This window comes from Protomyctophum bolini (genome assembly GCF_963924005.1).
Source record: "Protomyctophum bolini genome assembly, chromosome: 21".
Classification (NCBI taxonomy): domain Eukaryota; kingdom Metazoa; phylum Chordata; class Actinopteri; order Myctophiformes; family Myctophidae; genus Protomyctophum; species Protomyctophum bolini.
Genome location: NC_137882.1, coordinates 11,528,727 through 11,549,599, shown reverse-complemented (window position 1 = coordinate 11,549,599; position 20,873 = coordinate 11,528,727). Strand labels below are relative to the sequence as shown.

General features: G+C 44.9%; 1 protein-coding gene across 1 annotated transcript in view; it reads left to right on the top strand.

Annotated features, from left to right (window-relative positions):
- rttn (rotatin) overlaps positions 1-20,873 on the top strand; it is a 55,230-nt gene that overhangs the window by 25,718 nt on the left and 8,639 nt on the right. Inside the window, exons 28-44 of the mRNA XM_080793667.1 lie at positions 2,355-2,574; positions 5,799-5,927; positions 6,881-6,991; positions 7,898-8,056; positions 9,100-9,177; positions 10,553-10,751; positions 11,068-11,162; positions 11,845-11,938; positions 12,316-12,517; positions 13,380-13,470; positions 14,265-14,415; positions 15,588-15,725; positions 17,568-17,770; positions 18,209-18,314; positions 19,131-19,228; positions 20,016-20,093; positions 20,585-20,711. Coding sequence (XP_080649793.1) covers positions 2,355-2,574; positions 5,799-5,927; positions 6,881-6,991; positions 7,898-8,056; positions 9,100-9,177; positions 10,553-10,751; positions 11,068-11,162; positions 11,845-11,938; positions 12,316-12,517; positions 13,380-13,470; positions 14,265-14,415; positions 15,588-15,725; positions 17,568-17,770; positions 18,209-18,314; positions 19,131-19,228; positions 20,016-20,093; positions 20,585-20,711 — 2,279 coding nt within the window. The remainder of the gene's footprint in view (positions 1-2,354; positions 2,575-5,798; positions 5,928-6,880; positions 6,992-7,897; positions 8,057-9,099; positions 9,178-10,552; positions 10,752-11,067; positions 11,163-11,844; positions 11,939-12,315; positions 12,518-13,379; positions 13,471-14,264; positions 14,416-15,587; positions 15,726-17,567; positions 17,771-18,208; positions 18,315-19,130; positions 19,229-20,015; positions 20,094-20,584; positions 20,712-20,873) is intronic.

The window sequence follows — 20,873 nt, the reverse complement described above, 5'->3', positions numbered from 1 at the left end:
TGGGATGAGATGAGATGAGAGAGATGAGATTCCCCACAGGGAAATTGATACGCTACAGCAGCATAATGTAAAATGTAATACACAACAGACAAACAGAACAGACCATAAGCATTCTTATGTGTTGTATAGTCTGATGGCGGTTGGCAGAAAGGAGAGTCTATAGAGCACCAAAGTCCTGACGTCACTGTCAGTAGAGGGCGCCAGTCCACAGGTTTGTGTACTTTTTATTTGCATTGAAATCCCCAGGGATTTTAGATCTCTTCATATAAGAACTGTGTTTGAAAAATAAACCGATCATCCCGGCCTTTTCACTCATATGGATATGAAGCATCGACTGAAGGTGGAAATGTACAAATATACCCAAAGAGTAACACAATAAGCGCTAGAAACGAGTCAAACAACCCAGAGACTACATTTCTGGGTAGGCGGGGTGGCTGCAGCTGCCCGTCGCACAACATCAACTGACATGTTATGTTTTTTGTTGTTTTTTTTATTGATATTTAATGTTTCGTGTTACTACGAGTTGAGTCACCGCCAGCTGAGCTTACATCAACGAGGAATCTCAGGAACGCAATGTGTTGACAGCTGGGCGTGACGTATATTAGCAGCGACATTGCTTTCATACCTTTGTAGTTTCAAGGCTTTTGCGGCCACATTAATTCCATTTTCTCCAGAAACTGGCTGTATCAAATATGAATGGACATCATTAACGACACACAGCCATCCCCTGACAGAAAGGCCGGGATGATCGGTTTATTTTTCAAACACAGTTCTTATATGAAGCGACCTAAAATCCCCCTATGGGGATTTCAATGCAAATAAAAAATCAAACCCGTGTTAACTGAGTGGTGCAACTCCCCCCCCCCCCCCCTCCTCTCTCTCTCTCTCTCTCTCTCTCTCTCTCTCTCTCTCTCTCTCTCATTAGCAGGCAACAGTGCTGCACTGTCTCTCTCTCTGTTACAACAGCGCCCCTACTGGTACTAATAGTCATACTCATGCTCACAGTCACATAGGTGCATGGGTGGGTGGGTGGGTTAACGTCACATAGGCGGACACGGACATTGCTGTTCCTTGGAGTGGTTGCACCACTCAAAAATACATGAACCTGTGTACTGGCGCCCTCTACTGAAAGTGACGTCAGACTTCGGTGCTCTATACCGCTCTGTGTTCATTCTCGGAGGGAAGGTGAGCCTGTGGATAAAGGTGCTCACTCTGTCCTGTAAGTCACCATAGAGTGGATGGGAGGGGTTAGCCAGCATGGAGATCAGTTTGTCCCTGATTCTCCTCTCTGCGACTGACTGCAGCCACTCCATCCTGAGGCCCACCACAGAACTGGCCTTCTTTGTGATCTTGTTGAGCTTGTTCAGCTTCCAGGCCTTAATACCCCCACCCCCGCATAGCACTGCATAAAATAGAATGCTGGCTACCACGGACTGATAGAACATTTCATTTAAAAAATTGCTTATTAATCAAATCTCGTGGATGGCACAGCGGGGTACAGTAGCTATTCACGAGATGTTCTCGTGCCAGCATTGTGTTAACTCTGATATTCACATTGAGTATTGCCAAAACATAAGTCTGCGTCCTCATTGTCCAGACGATATATTGGCCATTATTTCACATTATTCAGCAATTATGCAGCCAATGTGTTATAATTTAAACAACTTTCAACTTTCAAGCAGATCAGCGAGTTCTTAACGTGTTGTGATGATGTGACAACTGACAATTATGTGAGCTTGTTGATTGGCTATTTTAGAATTCCTTGTTGTAAATGTTTTATATACAGTAGTATATACCTGTATACCAGTAAGACGACTGATGGTGAGCAGAGCCCTAAAGGGCGAGGTGGCGTGCACGCATCCACCTGGGTGACAGCAGACTGCTGACAGCAGTTGTTGTGTCACTATGGAGCGGCCAGAGAAGCAAGTCTTGCAGGGCTCTACTTCATATATGGTCACGCCTTGTAACATCACGCCTCGTGACATGTCACGCCACCATATATGGCCCTATACTGTAGATCACAACACTGACCTCATCTAATCCTGGATAACCATACATGGAGAAGGCTGGATCATCACCTAGATCTGCATATATGGAGCTGACCTGTTCTGACATTCCTATGTTGATCCTGCCCCACCCGACCTTCCTGTTCTGACATTCCATATGTTGATCTGACCCCCATGCCAAAGTGCCAACGTTCGCCCTGGCAGTCTGCCGTAACCCAGGCGGATGCGTACACGCTTCTCGCCCTCAGGGCGTCTTACTGGTAGTATAGTAAAGCAATCTCTGTATGTCTCTCTTGTTTTCTCGCTCCTCCCTCCTTCCTGACTCCGTCTCTTTCCCTGTCTCTCCAGTGTATCACTGGCTCTTGCAGGCCACTTCAGGAGCCAGCTGGCTGTACGTTTGCTCCAGTGCCTGCGGGTGTCCGATGCCCCGCGCTTCTACGGCCTCCCCAGCCTGGAGAGGACACTGCTGGGCATGGTCAGTCTGACAGCCCGACCTGGCTGGAGCATCCACTGCCCAGTGCTGGACTCCATGGCCCTCTGCTCCAAGTACCTCAGCGGCCTGTTGGAGGTGTGTGTGTGTGTGTGTGTGTGTGTGTGTGTGTGTGTCTGTCTGTCTGTGCGCGCGTGCACGTGTATGTATTATAATTCCCCTACTCAGAATGCCTGCAGAAAATAAACACACAGTAGGTGTCAGTGGAATTAATTAAAATCAGGCCAAAACATGGTTACGGGACATGAATCCCAATCTGTAAAAATTTGAATCGATTGGAAACGCTGCCCCCCGAGGCGTGTGATGAGGATAATCAACCTTGCCGATTCCATCTGCTCTGTCACTCAGCAGTCCACAACAGATTCGCGCAACACGCAGCAAACTAGCTTACACAGCAGCTATAAGCGCAGGGGTGTCCAACATTTTATTCCTGCTCAGCACTTAGCGCTCCCTGTGGAAGCCACAGCAGCGGGTTTTGTCTGTCAGCTCGTGTTCAGATCGCCTTTTATGGGGGCCGGCACGCACGGATCAGCATTACGTCGTCCCAAACTCGTTTCTTATCCAGCACAGAGATACGCTTTGACAACGTGCCACTCTTTCTCACTTCCCTGTCCGCTCTGCGTCACCCTCTCTCTCCCTCGGGCTCGGCTGCAACCTCTTTATTCTATTCATCTGCTTTCCAATGACACCCCCTCCGCCCGCCCTCCTGCCTTTTGAAGGCAAAGCAAAGCAATTAGTCTCAGTTGTATTTAACCTTGTATTGTGTTTAACCTTCATTAAGATGCTGTGACTCGCAGATGCTGTGAGTCGCATGACAATCTCAGTTAAACGTTTGTGCTCGGTCTCCCTGCCTGACTTCCGCTATTCAAACTGATAAATGTGCTACAAATTGGAAAAAAGGCTACAAGGACTGAAAGACGGAGCAAATTGCTGGATGCGTGAAAAGGCAGAGGGTACACTTTTTACACACGTCACGTGTTTCCGATATTGTGACTATCAACTTGGGTGACCCTCTGCTCCTTTCTAATTATAAGGGACCTGATGCAGAAAGGATCCAGGCCAGTATTATGGTGGGAAAGCAGATCATAAGGAGGTGGTGGAAGACGTCAGGGGGACCCTCTGGGCAGGAATGGCTGACTGAGCTGGGAAAGGTTGCAGCATATGAGCTTCTATCTTACGGGATGCAAAATAGATCATAGGCGTTTGAACTGAAATGGGGGAATATCTAATTTATATCGGGGGGCGTGAGGTCTTGGGCTGGCTCTGGGGCCCTGCGGCGTGTGTTGTGTGGGTGGTCTGGTCCAGAGTAATCTAGTAAGAGAGTGGCGACGCGCTTTGATCTCGCCGCAAAGTGGGGTTCTAACCCCCTGACTGGTGGTGGACAGGTACTTTAACTCTGTGCCACCGGAGCGCCATAATTTTTCCCCTAAAGCTGAATCAATCCAGATGCACCGAAAGCCTTTCACTGCCAGCAGATGCAGGTATAGCTAAATGTTTAACTTGAGCTACAGGATGATCACAGCTAGGTACTAGATGTAACAATGACCACACAAGTCTGTCACACCTCCGCTGCCACCATTTCCACCGACTGCAAAGTGCTTTTAATACTTCGTAGAGTGGTTTCTCCCTGTGAGCAATTTTCAAATCAGGGTTTCAACGTGCTCCTCCTACGCCTAAAGGATAGTCCCTTGAGTTGCAGCAACTCGTTTTCAAGGGGGTCCTCGGGGTACAACATACAACAAAAACAATACAGCAACACAAAACAAACAATAAAGACATACACAAAGGCTCTTCCCCATCACAAACCCACCACAAACCCACCACATCAGTATACTCGTAACCCCAGAGGTTCAAACCCATTCAGAACGGGAACCCCTTTTGGAGTTTTAAGCATTATTTATGTTATACTTTAGCAGCTAAAGTATAACATAAATAATGCTTAAAACACCAAAAAGGAAAAAAAAGCTATAGATCTGCTATTTTGCAATAGCTAAAGTGTAGCTATTGCTTTGGGGGGTCGGCGGCCGTCGGCTTTGGGGGGTCGGCGGCCAATTACATATAATTCTAGGGGTCCTTGACATGAAGTAGTTTGAGAACCACTGACATAGAAACATTAAGTTTTCAGAAAACTGTCAGGATTTAGAAGACATTTGTAGAATCGTCCTCAGGTCTAAATGGGTTAACAAAAATACAAATATAGTGTACAATAAAATATACAAACTAAATAAAAGAAACAAGACAATCAATGCAAATAAACAAGTATGGTGCCAATAGGATAGTCTCAAATCAAAACAAAAATGCAATCAGAAACAAGAACAGAAAGATGTAAGATGAACTCGTAATGCATTCATGAAAGCATCAAAGGAAGTAATTGATCTAAGAGACAAGGGCAGGATGTTCCAGTCTGTTGGTGCTTTTAACTTAAAAGCACATCTACCTATCTCTCTAGAGATTCTGGGCACAATACAATAAAGATGTTGAGCATGTCTTAGAGAATAAGCCAATGACAATTGGTTCAAAAACTGTTTTAAGTATGTAGGATAATTAAAATAAAAACATTTGAACACAAAAAGTAACCAATGGAAATGTCTCCTAACTTAGGGTGATAACCAATTCAATGAATCATACATAACACAATTGTGCATAATGCGTATGATGAAGTGTGGTAGATTATTCAGAACTCACATCAGAGTCTTTAAGAAATAATCAAGGTAGAGAGTGGACTGAAACGATGTCACTTTATTTTACTTCATTTTACACTCAAGATTTCTAAGGGTTCGTTTGGTTACCAACTCTCCATCGTTTAGCTGGGGACCACCTGGAACCCCCTCAAGGACCACTGGTGGTCCCCGGACCACTGGTTGAAAACCACTGGTTTAGGAGTAACATACATATAAGCACTGATGCGAATGGATTCATTGTACTGCTTTTTGAGTGGTGCAACCACTCCCTTACGAAGCTATGCGTGTGGGTGGCTGGCTGGCTGGCTGGGTGCGTCTGAGCACGAAAACAGCATGGTTGTTTTTCATCACCTGCGCGCAACCTAACACAAACACACACGCACATATTAACTGTATATATGGTGCTTTCGGGTGTGCCAGTACAGTACAGTACAGTAGAGGGTACAGTAGAGGGACCCCCACACGGTAACTCTGTCATTTCTCAACCGTTTCGGACGTGGGTGCGTTCCTGTGGGTCTGGAACCCGGGGGGCCCAACACGAAGTTGCAACACTCACTTCACACGGGTGTGATTTTTTACCTCTATGGAACCAATATTGTGGTTCCGTCCTTGTTCTCTCAGGTGATATCTTCGTTCTACGTGGAGTGGGGTGGCAACGCCATGTCCTTCATGGGAAAAGGTGTGACCAAGAACGCTGTCATCTGCCTGCTTCACCTGGCCCACGAGATGCAGGCAGAGAGCAAGGATACTGTGAGTATATGGAGAACACATGAGCACTCACCAGTCACCGGATGTGTTATAGAGAAGGTTCTCACCAGTCACTGGATGTGTTATAGAGAAGGTTCTCACCAGTCACCGGATGTGTTATAGAGAAGGTTCTCACCAGTCACCGGATGTGTTATAGAGAAGGTTCTCACCAGTCACCGGATGTGTTATAGAGAAGGTTCTCACCAGTTACCGGATGTGTTATAGAGAAGGTTCTCATGAGCACTGAGTCACTGGATGTGTTATAGAGAAGGTTCTCACCAGTCACCGGATGTGTTATAGAGAAGGTTCTCACCAGTCACCGGATGTGTTATAGAGAAGGTTCTCACCAGTCACCGGATGTGTTATAGAGAAGGTTCTGACCAGTCACTGGATGTGTTATAGAGAGGGTTCTCACCAGTCACCGGATGTGTTATAGAGAAGGTCGTCACCAGTCACCGGATGTGTTATAGAGAAGGTTCTCAGAGCCCTGCTCAGGTGGCTGTACTAACTCAGACCGTAGTACTTGTACTTCTAAAAAAGCTAAAATAGCAAATCTACAAGCTCACAACGTGTCACACTGCGTTGTGAGCTTTCAGATGGGCCATTTTAACTATTTTGCTACAAAGTATAAAATATCGCTTGCTTGGTTAATTGATTTGTTGATGTATGAAAAAAGTATCTAAAATATGCACTTGATATAACCAATAGAATAATTTCTAAGAAAATAATTGAAAGTTGTAGCATTTGGGTTAATTATGAATAAGGTGGTGGTCGTCATAGGAAAACAGCACCGTTTAACTTATTTAGTTTAATTAAATTGTCACAACATGGCCTTTTTTGTTTCTGTCATGTAATCACTTTTTGTGCCACAGGCAGGATATCACTGTACTTGTGAAATGTTCTGCTCTGTAATTTAAACCTTTTCTTTCCTGTACTCATGTCATTCTGTGCTTCAGGACTTCATTTCCCAGTGGTCTTTGGGGCAGGAAGCGGGATCGGAAGAGACTAGCGGTTCTCCGCTGGGTTTGGCCTGGCTTATCCCACTGTGGGTGGATCGAGATGCAGAGGTGTGGCTTGACCAGCATAAAATAAAAGTAACACAATGCCATTATGGTCAAACAGGGAAAAAAAGCTAATGCAATATACATTATATAGTTTCCACACTTCCGGATGTATTTATCCAATCGGTCAGTCCTCCTATAGGTCATATGCAGCAACCTAGCCAATCTCTACAAACTAGTCTTGGAAAGAGGGACTCCTCCCAGCATGGGCACACTTGAGCCGACAGGCGCAGCCAAAGGAAGCTGACTCCCGACGTCTTTCCGGCTTTTTAGACAGCTGGTGGATGGAAAAGAAGCTCCACCCACGCGGCAGGTTGCCGCTGGGGCAAGATTTTCCGGGAATCTGGCAGACGCGGCAACCTGCCGCGTGAGTGGAGCTTCTTTTCCATCCACCAGCTGTCTTAAAAAGCCGGAAAAGATGTCGGGAGTCAGCTTCCTTTGAGCCTGTCGGCTCAAGTGTGCCCATGCTGTCCCAGCATCCTTCCAACCCCTCATCAGAACCTGTTTACCAATCATGATAGCAGTCAGGATGAAATCCACATAATAAATCACAGTGGGCAACCTGCTTTGCGTCACCCAGTATGTAAAGCCTAGGGCAGAAGGGGAAATCAACCCTGGTCATTTCTAAGATGCGGTTATGGATTTACTTCCAAAAACGAAATTACGGGACACTCCCATGAAGGGACCGATGATGGGTCCTTGATGTACAATAGAAGCGATCTAATTTAAATTAAATCAACCTGATTCTGATATCTTTAGACATCTACTTTTTGCAGATTTCATCCCACTCCTCCACTCCAATATCCAGGTTCAAATCCCTCTCCCAAGTTTTCAACGCATTTGGTACATTGTGTGTTTTCAATAGAGATCAATTCCCCCACCAACTCCATCCATTTCTCGCCCGTCCCTCAGGTGAGGTTTTCCAGTCTGGGTGTGGCTTCGGCGCTCTCGTCGGTGCCCAGCGGGTGCCAGGGTCTGTCTGCCAGCTGTCAGAACATCAGTGGGGGGCTGTGGGGCACGCTGCTGAACATCCTCCTGGACCAGCAGGAGTGCAGTATGGTCCGCAGAGAGGTAAAACACCACTCCACACTGCCGTCAGTATCAATCATGTAGAATGATACACAATCTCAGTCAAATGGTTTGAATTCCGCTTTCCTTTATGAGTGGTGCAACCACTCCAAGGAACAGCAATGTCCGTGTTCACCTATGTGACTATGAGCACCAGTATGACTTTGAGTACCAGTAGGGGCGCTGTTGTTGCACCACTCAGTTAACACGGTGTGATTTTTTACTTTTTAACCACGTCCTATTTGTTTTGCCTATAGTTACATAATTGTTCTTCTAATGCACTTTTGGACCGTCAGATATTTTATGGTTTGTTCTGCCTTTATTTATAGGATGAAAGTAGTCTGACAGGAAATGGGGGGGAAGATGGCGCCAAAGGCCGTCGGGATCCGTTGAGCTAAGCGTCCGGGTATTGACCGTCATTGTCAACGACATTTTTCATTAAAAATAAAGAAAATAATTAAAAAAAATAGAAAAACAACAGTCAGTACCAGAAGCAGGGATGTGTGTTTTCTATGAGTCTAGCATGGTTATGTGGAGTTTGAAGTTGAATGGGCTTATATATGTGGGGGGTCCCCCTCACTTACAGTATATAAGCCCATTCAACTTCAAATGTCTGATCAAACAAAATGAATAGCAGATATCAAAATATTGAATCAAGCAACTTCAAAAACTCAGATGCACATAAAAGTCTGAGTAGATGTTAAAAAGAACCCAAAGAAGTGTTTAATATCCTTGTAGAGTGTGTGGAGCAACACTATAAAATAAGAAAACTAAAAACAGAAAATATATTTTGTCTTACATTGCTTGCTGTTGGTTGTTGGTTTTCACTGGTGTACAAAACAGCCGAGTCAAAGGCATCAATCTGCAATGAAATGTTCTCAACTTCTCAGAGTCAGGACGTTCTTGTTTTTCCAGGCAAGCACAGGCAGATGGCAGTGTTGTAGATGTTCTGACTTGATCTCTGTGTGTGTGTGTGTGTGTGTGTGTGTGTGTGTGTGTGTGTGTGTGACTGTGTGTGTGTGACTGTGTGTGTGTTGGTGCACCAGGCAGCATTTATCCTGCAGAACTTGCTGGTAATGCCCATGCCTGCCAGCGCAGAGGAGGCCAAGGACTCCCACTGGCAGGTCAGTGCCCCTGCCAGACAGTTTAAAGGCTTTTATGGACTGTGGATTAAAATAGTCACACTGCGTTTTCATCTCCTCTCTCTCTCTTTCTCCTACCTCTTTCTCTACCGTCTTTCAGCCTCTTCCTTTTATTTTGTCTCCCGCAAAGCCATGCAGCATAGACACCATAGGTAAAGAAATGTATCATATGTTTCTAGATCTGCGGTGTGAATATATGAATATTAAACAAACACGTCGCTGAGGCTCCGGCGGATTGATTGCTTCCTTTTCTGTGGTTGTCACAGAAGGACCTGGCCTGACATCAATGAAAATGTCCACTCCATACATTTAATACCTAGGATTCACACTGAGTCGGACACCCCCTCCTTGCTGTTCCCTATCCGTGCTCTTTCATCTCCCTGTGCACTTTTCCTATCCGCGACAGAAACCTGTAAGTCACATAATATTTTAATCCATTACGGACTGGAACGCATCTGTCACTTTAGCTTTTAACCACTTTAACCATCTAACTATAAATGCACCAAGTCTGAAATCCATGTAACTCGAGAACTGTTCGCCCCATTGACTTCACACAGGGAGTGCAGTGTTGTCCAGAACCGCCACAAAAGGCCTCTGCCCGGTACGGGCCAGACTCCATATTTGGACATGCCTAACAAAGAACTCCATATATGGGCATTAACGGGGACACAGCTGACATCACTGTATAGACTCCATATTTGGGCATGCCTGACAAAGAACTCCATATATGGACACATACATAATAACTGGGTGGGGCATGCATTTCCAACTTGCATCGTTCCAAGTATCGCTCTAGTTATTTTTAAACTTTAGCTGTTGAAAAATAGCAGATCTACAAGCCGTCGTGAAAATGTGCGCCATCCTTGGAATATATATTCTTTCACAGCAAACGTTTTTTTAACTCAAATCTTTGCTTCCCTGGAACAACATATTTTCAGATGGGGGTCGGCGGCCAATTACATATCATTTTTGGGGTCCTTGACATGAAATTGTTTGAGAACCACTGACATAGAAACAAAAGTTTTTCAGAAAACTTTTTTTTTTTTTTAAATCGGCCTCAGGTCTAAATGGGTTAATCCATTCTGTACGGGAACCCCTTTTGGTGTTAGCATTATGTTATGCTTTAGCTATTGAAAAATAGCAGATTTACAAGCTCATAGCACGCCACCGAGTGGCGCACTACGAGCTTGTAGGTCTGCTTTTTTTGAAGAATCGTGAAAAGTGACATGAAAGTGTTTGAGAACGACTGACATAGAAAAACATAGCTTTTTCAAGAAAACAGTCAGGATTTAGAAGACATTTTTAGAATCTAATCTCAGATCAGAATGTGTTAATGCCAGTCCCTCTCTCTGTCCAGAACCCCTGTGTCCATGACGAAGTGTCCGGCGTGTCTCTGGTGGGCCTGCCGGCCCTGCAGGCTCTGCTGTACCACTGTCAGTACTTCCTCCACGTCGCTCTGTCTGCCTCGGCCTGTTACCTTGGCAGGTACATCTCCCACCTCCAGCCCCCCACCTCCGCCACCCGCGGCCCCAGTCCACAGGAGAGCACCTCAGGGGGTAAAAAGCCTTTTTGACTGCTCTTGTCTGGCCGTCGTCTAGCTGTCTCCACTGTCAGTGTGATTGTTGTGTCGTTAATGCGTCGAACTACGGCAACCTGTTCTAGCGGCTGTCTGTTTACAATTTACACGTCTGGAATAGTTTGTTTGGCGAGGACGCTCCTGAACATGCTGTGTCTCCCATCTGTGTTCGGAAAAACTTGAGAAAGATTTTCAGGTGTTAAACTGTGTTGATTACTTTATGGCGTAAAGCAGCAATCATGTGCACGTTTTGTTGTTTGATCTTGGCATCTGATCTTGACATGCTGTATGTTTAGATTCAGAGAACTCCCTGAGATATTGGAGCGCTCCCCCTGCAACAGCTGTCAACACCAGCAGAGCGTCTAGTTCCCTCTCTACCTCTAGCACTGTGGTGAGCAACACACACACACATAAACACCAGTAAGAAACGACCTCGCCCGTAACTCCCTCTTGACTGAATCTGACTGTAATACACAACGCGCCAATAGGTTAGTCTGGCTCACTGAAGGTTTTGTTTTCTGCATACTCTAGTGTTTCTTAAATTAGGGTATGTGGGCCCCTAGAGAACTACCCAAAAACATTGGCAAACTTTGTGTACCTGGTGATTTCTAAAATGGAAAAACACATTACGGTAAATAAAATGTGACTAGCACTGTTATTATAATAGAAATAAATATGTATTTCCCGTTATGCTGTATTTTATTTTACAAACTGGACTCACAGTCACTCACTGAAATATTATGGCCTGGCAGTGGCCACAGTTTTAAATAAATTCCTTCGGGAGGTACTTGGATTCCGAAATCAGGAAAGGGGGAAACTGAAGCCACACACTCCTAATAAAGATCTGAATTATAGGAACATAATTTCCTCAAGATCTGACGAAGATGTGACCGATGCATCGAAACGTCTGTGATTCATCAAACTGTCTGTGATGCTCCAGTGTCTTCCTAATCATCAGTCATGCCTCTGAGACGCACCAGACTATAGCCTGCCTCAGGCTTGAGGCCCGGTGGAACTCCCTTTTGCAAAGATCTGAATTGTGTATGATTAAGTATGATGTTTGTCTTTCATAGATTGGGGGCTCAGGCCCTCACACCCCTGTGGCTCTCTCCCCTTTGGGTAATGTTGGCACACAAGATACGCCTGCTAGCAGACTCATGACTCAAGGTACAGAGAGAGAGAGAGTGCATGTATTTTTGTGTGCGTGCTGTGCATGCATGCATGCTTTGTAGTCATAATAATCAAATAGCTCAAACCACATAAACCTTGACTTTGTTTTTTTCTCCCTTCTCCAAACTCTGAGCATCTGTCTAGCTCCAAGGCTCAATGACGTTTCCATTTTGTCTCTGAGTGATTATGATAAACTACAGCCCATTGCCAGCGCTGTGCATTTCCCTCGTCTCAAAGAGAAACATTGTTCCCAGGTGTTTTTTGGGGGTTGGTGTGATGTTTTTCATCCTGGGGGTCATGGCATCCTGGAGTCTTCCTTCACAGCGGGTGAAAACACAGCTGAAGGCTTCGTTATTAACAGTCTCGTTTTTCAGGCCAGAGTGACACGGACACCAGCGACTCTGTGATCTCCCAGGATTCCCGGCGGGGCGAGCCCTCAGCGGCGGAGCCTGTTGTCGTGGTAACTCCTGACCTCCTCGCGGCCCACTGTGGCCTGCTGGGTAACTTGATGCTTGTCCTGCCAGACTTCACCCTGGACGCTGTCCGGCACAGTCAGCTCCTCCACTCACTGGCCAGGTCAGGACCCACAACATACTTCAGTCCATACACTGGCGACAATAGCTCATTCACTGGCAATCTGTCAGCAGCCAATCTGCTGATTTTTCACCCATCTGAGAAAAATCATGGGGCATTGTAAGGGGCGGATACTTATTGGTGTAAAAATTACATTCCATGAAACATGAATCTGATCATTTTTCCTTCAGGGAGCCTCTGCATAGGTTGAATGGCATATTAACCAAGCTTGTAAATGTAAACTAATTGTTCAAACAAAACTACAAAACCACTGCCTGTGTTTTCCGTAGCATTTTCTGATTTCAGGAAGTGTTACCCACCCGTTGCTATATATTTCAGAGGCTGTGGCATATTCTCACATGCAAACAACTGTCATTTCTATTAGATGTGACTTGACCTCCCTGGGATTAGCTTACTTTATTATAACCCAGGGTCCAGGGAGTGTAAATTAAGTCATCGAGGATGTCAAAGTCGGAGAGAAGCTGGCCGTTTCCCCAGACACTGTTGAAGTGTCTGTTGAAGTGTTACAAATCATAACACCCTGTACTGTATGAAAATAGCCATTGCTCTTCTATTAGATCCACTTGAGCTACTTTCTTGTAAAGTGGATAGACTAGAAACCACACACTGTGCTGTCTCTCACTGTCACATCATTGCTGTCAGGCAAATATATATTTTTTGTAAATGTATGTGCTGTCGTACAATAGTATCATCCAAAAGTAGTGACAATAGTTGATCTCTACACAGTGAGCTTGTACATCTGCTATTTTCACTATTTCTAACAAGAATTTGTTCCATTCCAAGTAACGTTTTCTTGTACATACGAGGATTCCAACCGACAGCTACAACATGTTGTGTTCCTCAGCCTGGTGGATGCAGGCCCCATAGAGAAGTGTCTGGCTGAGCTGAAGAACCCAAACACCTCAGCCGGAGAAAGGGAGGACATCAAGATTCAGGTGACACGCACACACGCACACGCACACACACACACACACACACACACACACACACACACACACACACACACACACACACACACACGCATGTGCATGTGCACGCGTACATACGCAGGCACATTACCACTCACTGGTTGATACTGTAGTGTGTATGGTGTCAGTGCTGCTGTCATGAAAGGTTGTCTGAGGTCACCCCAGCAGTTTGTGTTGTAGGTGGAATTCTCAGGCCCCCAGAGCGGCTGGCCAACGTTGAAGCCACCGTGCCATACTGGCCAAAGCTGGAACTGCAGAACAGTCATGGAGGTGGACGGACGTTCATGTGATGTGACGACGTCATGACGCAAAATGGGTCTCAAAGTTGAGACACAACGGGGTGCATACTTAGTTTAGACTAGTCATTGGTTAGACATGGCTTAAGGTTAGGTTTAGGGTGAGGGTTTGAGATAGGTTGTAGTTGTAGGACTAATGACTGGTCTAACCAATGACCAATGTCTAAACCAAAAACTGTCTAAACTAAGTACTGCATCCGACCCAGCTCTTTGAGCCAACAGTGGTACTTCCGTCAGACTTCCGGGTGCTTCAAATGCCACTGAGCAACTTCCATTGAAATGAATAACTGTGGGCGGGGTTGTCCGCTCTATGGAAATACTGCTCTGTAGAGACTCGGTCTGGCCCGGTTGCTTCTTGCTTTGGACATTGGCCTTTGCGCTTTGTGCCTTTATTGAATGTGTGAAGTGCTGTATGTGTATCTGGCATAATTGTTTTGGTGTACATGTGTTTACTGTCTATTATAGGTTTTTACCCTACTTCAGTATATATCCAGCTTCTCCAAGTTTCTACAGACATGTGTGACGTCGACCCACGAGTTCATTGGTCAGATGGACTTCCTGAAGCCACTGCTGGCCAATGGGGTGACAGTCCTTACAATGGATACCAGCAACTTGGGTAAAAACCGTAACGCCAAGTTCATTAACAAAATGTTAAACTCTGTGTAGACTATTGGATCAAAGCTATTTAGAAATGACTTGGGCATATGGTATGTGGTATGCAATACGCAAAATATCCACCATCAATATCATAATGGTACTGTATGATAAATTGATGTCTGTCTATGCTTCCTTTAGAGAGATGAGATTAAATGGATTTGTAAGGCTGGTCTTCTACCTTTATTGGAATAGACTAATGATTGTATTTCTCTGAGATGTCCTTTTGGCGAGATGTCTGTCTGTTGTTGATTGAACTACTACTATGGAAGTTGCTGTGCGCCTTTATGCTCCCTGGCTGGACGAACCCTACAGATTTGAGTCCAAACCCTTGGGCCCAAATTTCTACTTGCCCACAAGATATCTCATAATCTAATAGGCAGATTCCAGGATGACCCCATGGTCTTAAACACATTTACTGCCCAGAAATTCTGTCTTGAATTTGAAGCCCATCTGTTGACTGCCCAGGGCGGAGATGTTCCGTCTTTTAAGATTTTTAATTGTTTGATATCGTCTATCGAGTGTGTCTGTTGTGTAACTTTCGAAACCACTTCCGACTAGTCTGTCATCAACTGTGTTTCCGCACCATTTTAGCAGACATTTTAGCTAAATCTAACTGATATCTCTGAATCTAAATCACAGATTACGATTCTAATCAAACATGCGTTTTTGACTGCCCATCGCGGCCCTAGTCGCTAGTGACAGTAGAAGAATTCATGCCTTGGATGCGTGGGCGATCCTCCCGCTATTATTTCGGTTAGATGAGTAACAGTTTTGGACATCAACCACTTAATCCTGATATTAAATAGAGATGCCATGTTTAAAGTGTTTCACGTGAATTATTTTCAACAGTGCTTTACCTGCAGCAATACTGAGTACAATACTAAAATACTGAGTACAATACTGGTTCAATACTAAAATACTGAGTACAATACTGGTTCAATACTAAAATACTGAGTACAATACTGGTTCAAGCGCAACAAGATGTCCGTCATTCACACAAAGGCATATTTCTAGTGGGATATTTGACATCTGTGTGGGTGTTGTTTGTTTGTTTGTTTGTTTGTGCATCAGCGTCTCTCTCTGACTCTCTGAGATCATTTGTGACTCACCTTTCCTCTCTCTTCCCTCCAGACGTGGAAGCCCAGGCTGCGGTGTGCATGTGCTGGGCAGACGTGTTTACGCTCCTGGCTACTCTGGTGAGGAGGGACTGCTCAGCGGCCTACCCATCTGTCTCCGCTGCGCTGGGAAGGCGCTGGCAGGCGTTTGCAGGTGCACAGATTCGCCACCTTTTGTGTGTGTGTGTGTGTGTGTGTGTGCATGTGTGCGCGCATCAGAGTTAATGAGGTAACGTGACAGAGTGAATGACTCAGATGCAAGTTGCTCTCCAAACTTCAGTTGTTGAACAAACATACATTATGCTACATCTAATAATCAATTTGTATGTATAATGCACTTTACATTTTGGTACTAAAGTACACTGTAACAAAGCACATCTCCTCATCATTCTCATCTTCATGTAAGTGTGGGTGTGATTGGGCAGTGAGGATTTGTTTATGGTAAAGGGACTGCATTTATATAGCGTATTTCTAGCCTTTCCGAGCCTTCAAAGTGCTGTACTGAATTTTACCCATAAATTCACACACACACATTCACACAATGGTCCATGCAAGGCACCAACCTGCTCATCGGGAGCAATTAAGGGTTGGGTTTCTTGCTCAAGGACACTTGGAAACGCAGCCAGGAGTTGCCGGGTATCAAGCCCCTTCACAAACAATGATTATACAAAAACAAATTATAAGCGTGTGTTCTGTTAGAGTGGAGATCTCAGAGCCCACGGCCAGCTGTGTCTCATATGACTCGTTTGACAACCTCCATCTGGTTGTGGTTTATTTACATGAGGTGCTCTAAAGCGGGGGTTCACTTTTCAACACCACAACCCCATTTTATATATGAAATATTTTGGCGGTCCCACGCTTTATTTATTGTGCAATTTCAACATGGAAAAAGGAAATGACAAAATAAAAGAACGTGTACATTACAGCATTATATTATCAGTGAGATGAATGAATATTATCAACAAAATTGTTTCTACACACATTTAGAAAACGAGGCGTATACATCCAAAATATGTTGCAAAAGAATAGAATAATGCATTCACATAATCTTTTCAAGAACAAAAAAATAAATAGACTTAATAGCGAGGGTGCGCTTGTACATTTGAACACAGTTCTATGATACGTCTGCATTGTGCTGAGAAAGAGGCGGATATCCGCTTCTACTTTTTTTGTATTAATGTTAGTGCCAAAAACACGGCCACATAAAGGTTTGTTGATGCGAAGAGGACATGCTTTCTCAGTGCAACATCACACAACACTTGATACTCGTTCCAGACTGATATCCAGAACTTTGCGAGGGCCTGTCCGGTAAACTTGACTTTCAGCAGCTTTAGATTCCAAGTGACACTGTAATTTACTTGGCTTAAAGCTCTCGTTAGCAAGGCGGTTATATGGACAGTGCATTAGTTATGAGACAGGGCCGATCACAAGTAGCTGAGTGAGTACACTTTGGAACTCTCAAACGGCCTCCACAATTATACGTGCAGCAGGATGTAGTGAGATGTGTATCACTGTCCGTCTGCCTGAGTTGACAGATATGGCAAAGAAATACACACAGCTGCAAGGTGTTAAACTCTGATCTGAGTCGGGAGGTTATCTCATCTGTGGGGGTTTTCATGGAGAGTGCTGTGACTTCTCTCATCTCCTCAATGGCTTCTCCCTCAGCAGTGTAGTTTCAGGCCCGAACTCCAGGACATCTCTGTACTCTGTACTCTCTGTACTCTGTACAGGCATCAAGATAAGAGGAGGATTATCTACACCCCCTACCTCGTCCAGCCAACCCTAGATGACCTGTAACCTGTCCATAACGGAAGGACATGAGGGATTTTCTGTTTTGTTTCCCCAGGGTGCTACATGTGTTGTACTCTCACACTTCTCTATTTATATCCCCCCCCCTCCGTGTGTGTGTGTGTGTGTGTGTGTGTGTGTGTGTGTGTGTGTGTGTGTGTGTGTGTGTGTGTGTGTGTGTGTGTGTGTGTGTGTGCGCGCACTTCAGGAACCTTATCTGTGTGTGTGAGTGAGAAGCGTACAGATCCTCACCTCCACACAGTGGCACTACAGTTCATCTGTGTGCTTTTCTACAAAGAGACGAAGAGACACATCGTGGAGGTCACCGGCATGACCTCTGACTCCATGACTCCCTTGTCTGACATCCTGAACGGGCCCCCTGCAGGCCACCTGTGTGAACTGCTACTGCAGGTAATGTTGTGTACTATGAACCAGTGGTTCAGGCCCTTGGGGTGGTTCCCAAGCAAAATGGATTCATTTAGCATCAAAATCTAGAAATGTTTTGTAATAATTCTGAAACATTTTACACAAATCCATACATCTTATTGGGTTCCCTGTCACAACATATTTTTGGGGGTACTTGATGATTTGACGTGAATATGTTTGAGAACCACTGCTCAGAACATCATAAACCTGGTGTGGCTGTTTCTCAAGTTTAAATTTGAAATGATCAGAGCGGTCCAGCTTTTGCATGAACCTTACCTCGCCATGCTAGGGGCAAAATTACACAAAGCCTTGAACACACAATGTAATGGAATACTGTGTGTGTGTGTGTGTGTGTGTGTGTGTGTGTGTGTGTGTGTGTGCGCGCGCGTGCGCAATGACTTTCTTCCTGGCTGTAAATGGCAGAATTTTGAGAGGAGGTCATCTCAGGATCCTCTGAAGAGGCTGACAGCCAGGGCTCTGATGGCTGTGCTTGCCTGCAGCCGCCCCGCTCAGAGCCATGCTGCCAGGGGTAAGCTCCAGCCCCATTCATTCATTCATTCATACTTTTGTCGCGCGACGATGGTGTTGTGCGCAGAGAATTATATAGCCGACCTACTGTACAAGCTTGCATCGCGCTTCGCAAAAAGAAGTAGGTCGGGAGTGGCTTATCAGCCGGTAACACGCAGGAGGCTGTCCCCGTTACAATGCACTAGACCCCTGGGAGATGGATTGCTGAGGTGGAACGCTACACCTACCATCAGCTCCTAGTACTCCCCCGCATGACTTGCTGCACCCAGGCCATGCTACTGTACTCGAACCCATGAACGTGTGGTCCAAAGGCGAGAGCTCTACCGGTTGAGCCACCCGGACAGTACAGTACGTCGGCTATAATTCTCGGTGCCTGACGGAGCATAAATTGGGCTTCTCTATCGCTCTTCCCAATATAGTGTACCTAATATTTAGGGGCCTGAGCCAGCTTCTCTCTCCACTGCAGTATTGTAGACTGTAGAGAGAAGTGGACAGTTCAGAAACCTGCCTACTAGTAACATCATTGAGGATTCCAGGATAATGGAAACTATAGCCTTTTTTTATTCCTGGAAAGTTGTTCTTGTTCTATTTTAATACAAAAATAGATGAAAGGTTTGAAATGTAGATCTGCTTATTCTTTTGTGTGTTTTATACAGGAACCAATGCAAAGTATTGCTTGTGACTACAGTACATTATAACTTAATTGGAACACAGACTCCATTTCCTGAAAAGTAACCATTGTTTTTGGACGAGGTTTCGCCGATATGTCACATAGAAACTGTTACATGGTCTGTCCCATCACTCCTCTGTGTCTCAGCTGGTCTGATAGACGGCTGTGTGGAGCACATGAAACAGAGCCAGTGCCATCTCTACAGGGAGTCTGTCCGACCAGGCAAGGCTGCTCACCGCAAGAAGGTGAGGGAAGAGGGGGGAAAGCTGCCTGTCTGCACATGAATTCACTGTCTCAGCTCTTCTCTGAATTGTTTTGAATACAAACTTGAAGTTTTTCATGAAACAAATCTGTCTAATTAGCCGTTCTCTAAGTCCCACCAAATCCCGTTCTTGGCCAATACCACATTAGTGACGGTTACTAAGTAAGGATCCTGGTCAAGCTTTCAATGCTGGTTGTGCAGTTTAATGTATACTAAATATTAGAAATAAAAATAGGCTCTCATAGACATTGTAAATAATGGTGAAACAGCTCTCAAAGTCACTCTTTTAGCACATAAGCTGACTGACAGGAATCAGGAAAACTCATGCGAGAGTTGAGAACACCGTGGTGGTACTGCTTCTCCGACCAAAATAGTTACTTTATAAATCTATCAAAAAAGACGAAAATAAAACTGCATGAGTTTTCCTGATGTCATAAACTGTCAGAATCAGCTTTTGTTGTGTTCGCTTATGTGCTAAAAGAGTGACTTTGAGAGCTGTTTCCCCGTTACAATGGAAGTCTATGAGAGAGGAATGGACTAGTTTGCTCATAACAAGGTAAGAAAACAAACCCTATTTCTGAGGTCCACACATGCTACAGCAAATATATTTATTGACACTGCTTAACCATTTTGACCAGGATCCTTACTTAGTAACTGTTGCTAACGTGGTATTGGCCAAAAACGGGCTTGGGTTAAATGGTGGTCTAATAAATGTTACTAGTATGCATGTTTTAGTTGACGTCTGTGTATCATTCTATCTATGCCACCAGGAGGAGAGCTATTTAAGAGAAGTCAAGCTGATGGCGGACATCCTGCGCAACGCTGTATACCACAACGATGATTGCAAAGTAAAGCCTCCTTGTCTGTTTTTTCTTTCCCCCCTTTTTTTTCTTCCACTATGATAATAGACGTTTAATGAAACCACAATGGACCTATGCTAAATGAGATTTTGCCAAATGAGCGTTGCCCCCTGATTTTATACGTTGCCCACAAAAAATACCAGATTTACAAGCTCACAACATGTCAAACCGTGAGCTTGTAGAGCTTTCAAAGCATGACGCCAGCGAGCAACTAAGCCGTAAGCCCTGCTGTATCAGTGGATCGGCTTGTATTAATTTAGGCCAGCCCATGTTGGAAAGTAGTCTATAATGTTTGCTCTTACTGTGTTCATTGTTTGCTTTCCCTGCACACTGGGCAAAACTATTAAGGCACTTTATGTTGATTGCTGCCATCTGTGTTTGTGCTGTAGTGTAAATCAAGGTTCCCCATATGTATGTTATTACTTCTAACCGTGTGTGTGTGTGTGTGTGTGTGTGTGTGTGTGTGTGTGTGTGTGCAGGTTGCGGCCACAGACGCTCGCTTGACGCAAGTGCTCCATGCCCTTTGGCCTTGGCTCCTGTTGGACGATCTGACAATGGAGGCAGTGCTGGAGCTTCTGTGTGTCTACACAGCCAACTGCACCGCAGGTCTGCGTTTGTGTGTATTCGTTGCTGTCGGGCAGAAACCTTGTATTTTTCACAAATGAATGTCCTACTTTGTCACGCCACAGTATCAGACAAAAGTAGAAAAATAGCCCCTGCTAATAACTCCCTGCATCATGATGCGAAAAAGTGAAAATACTTATTTTC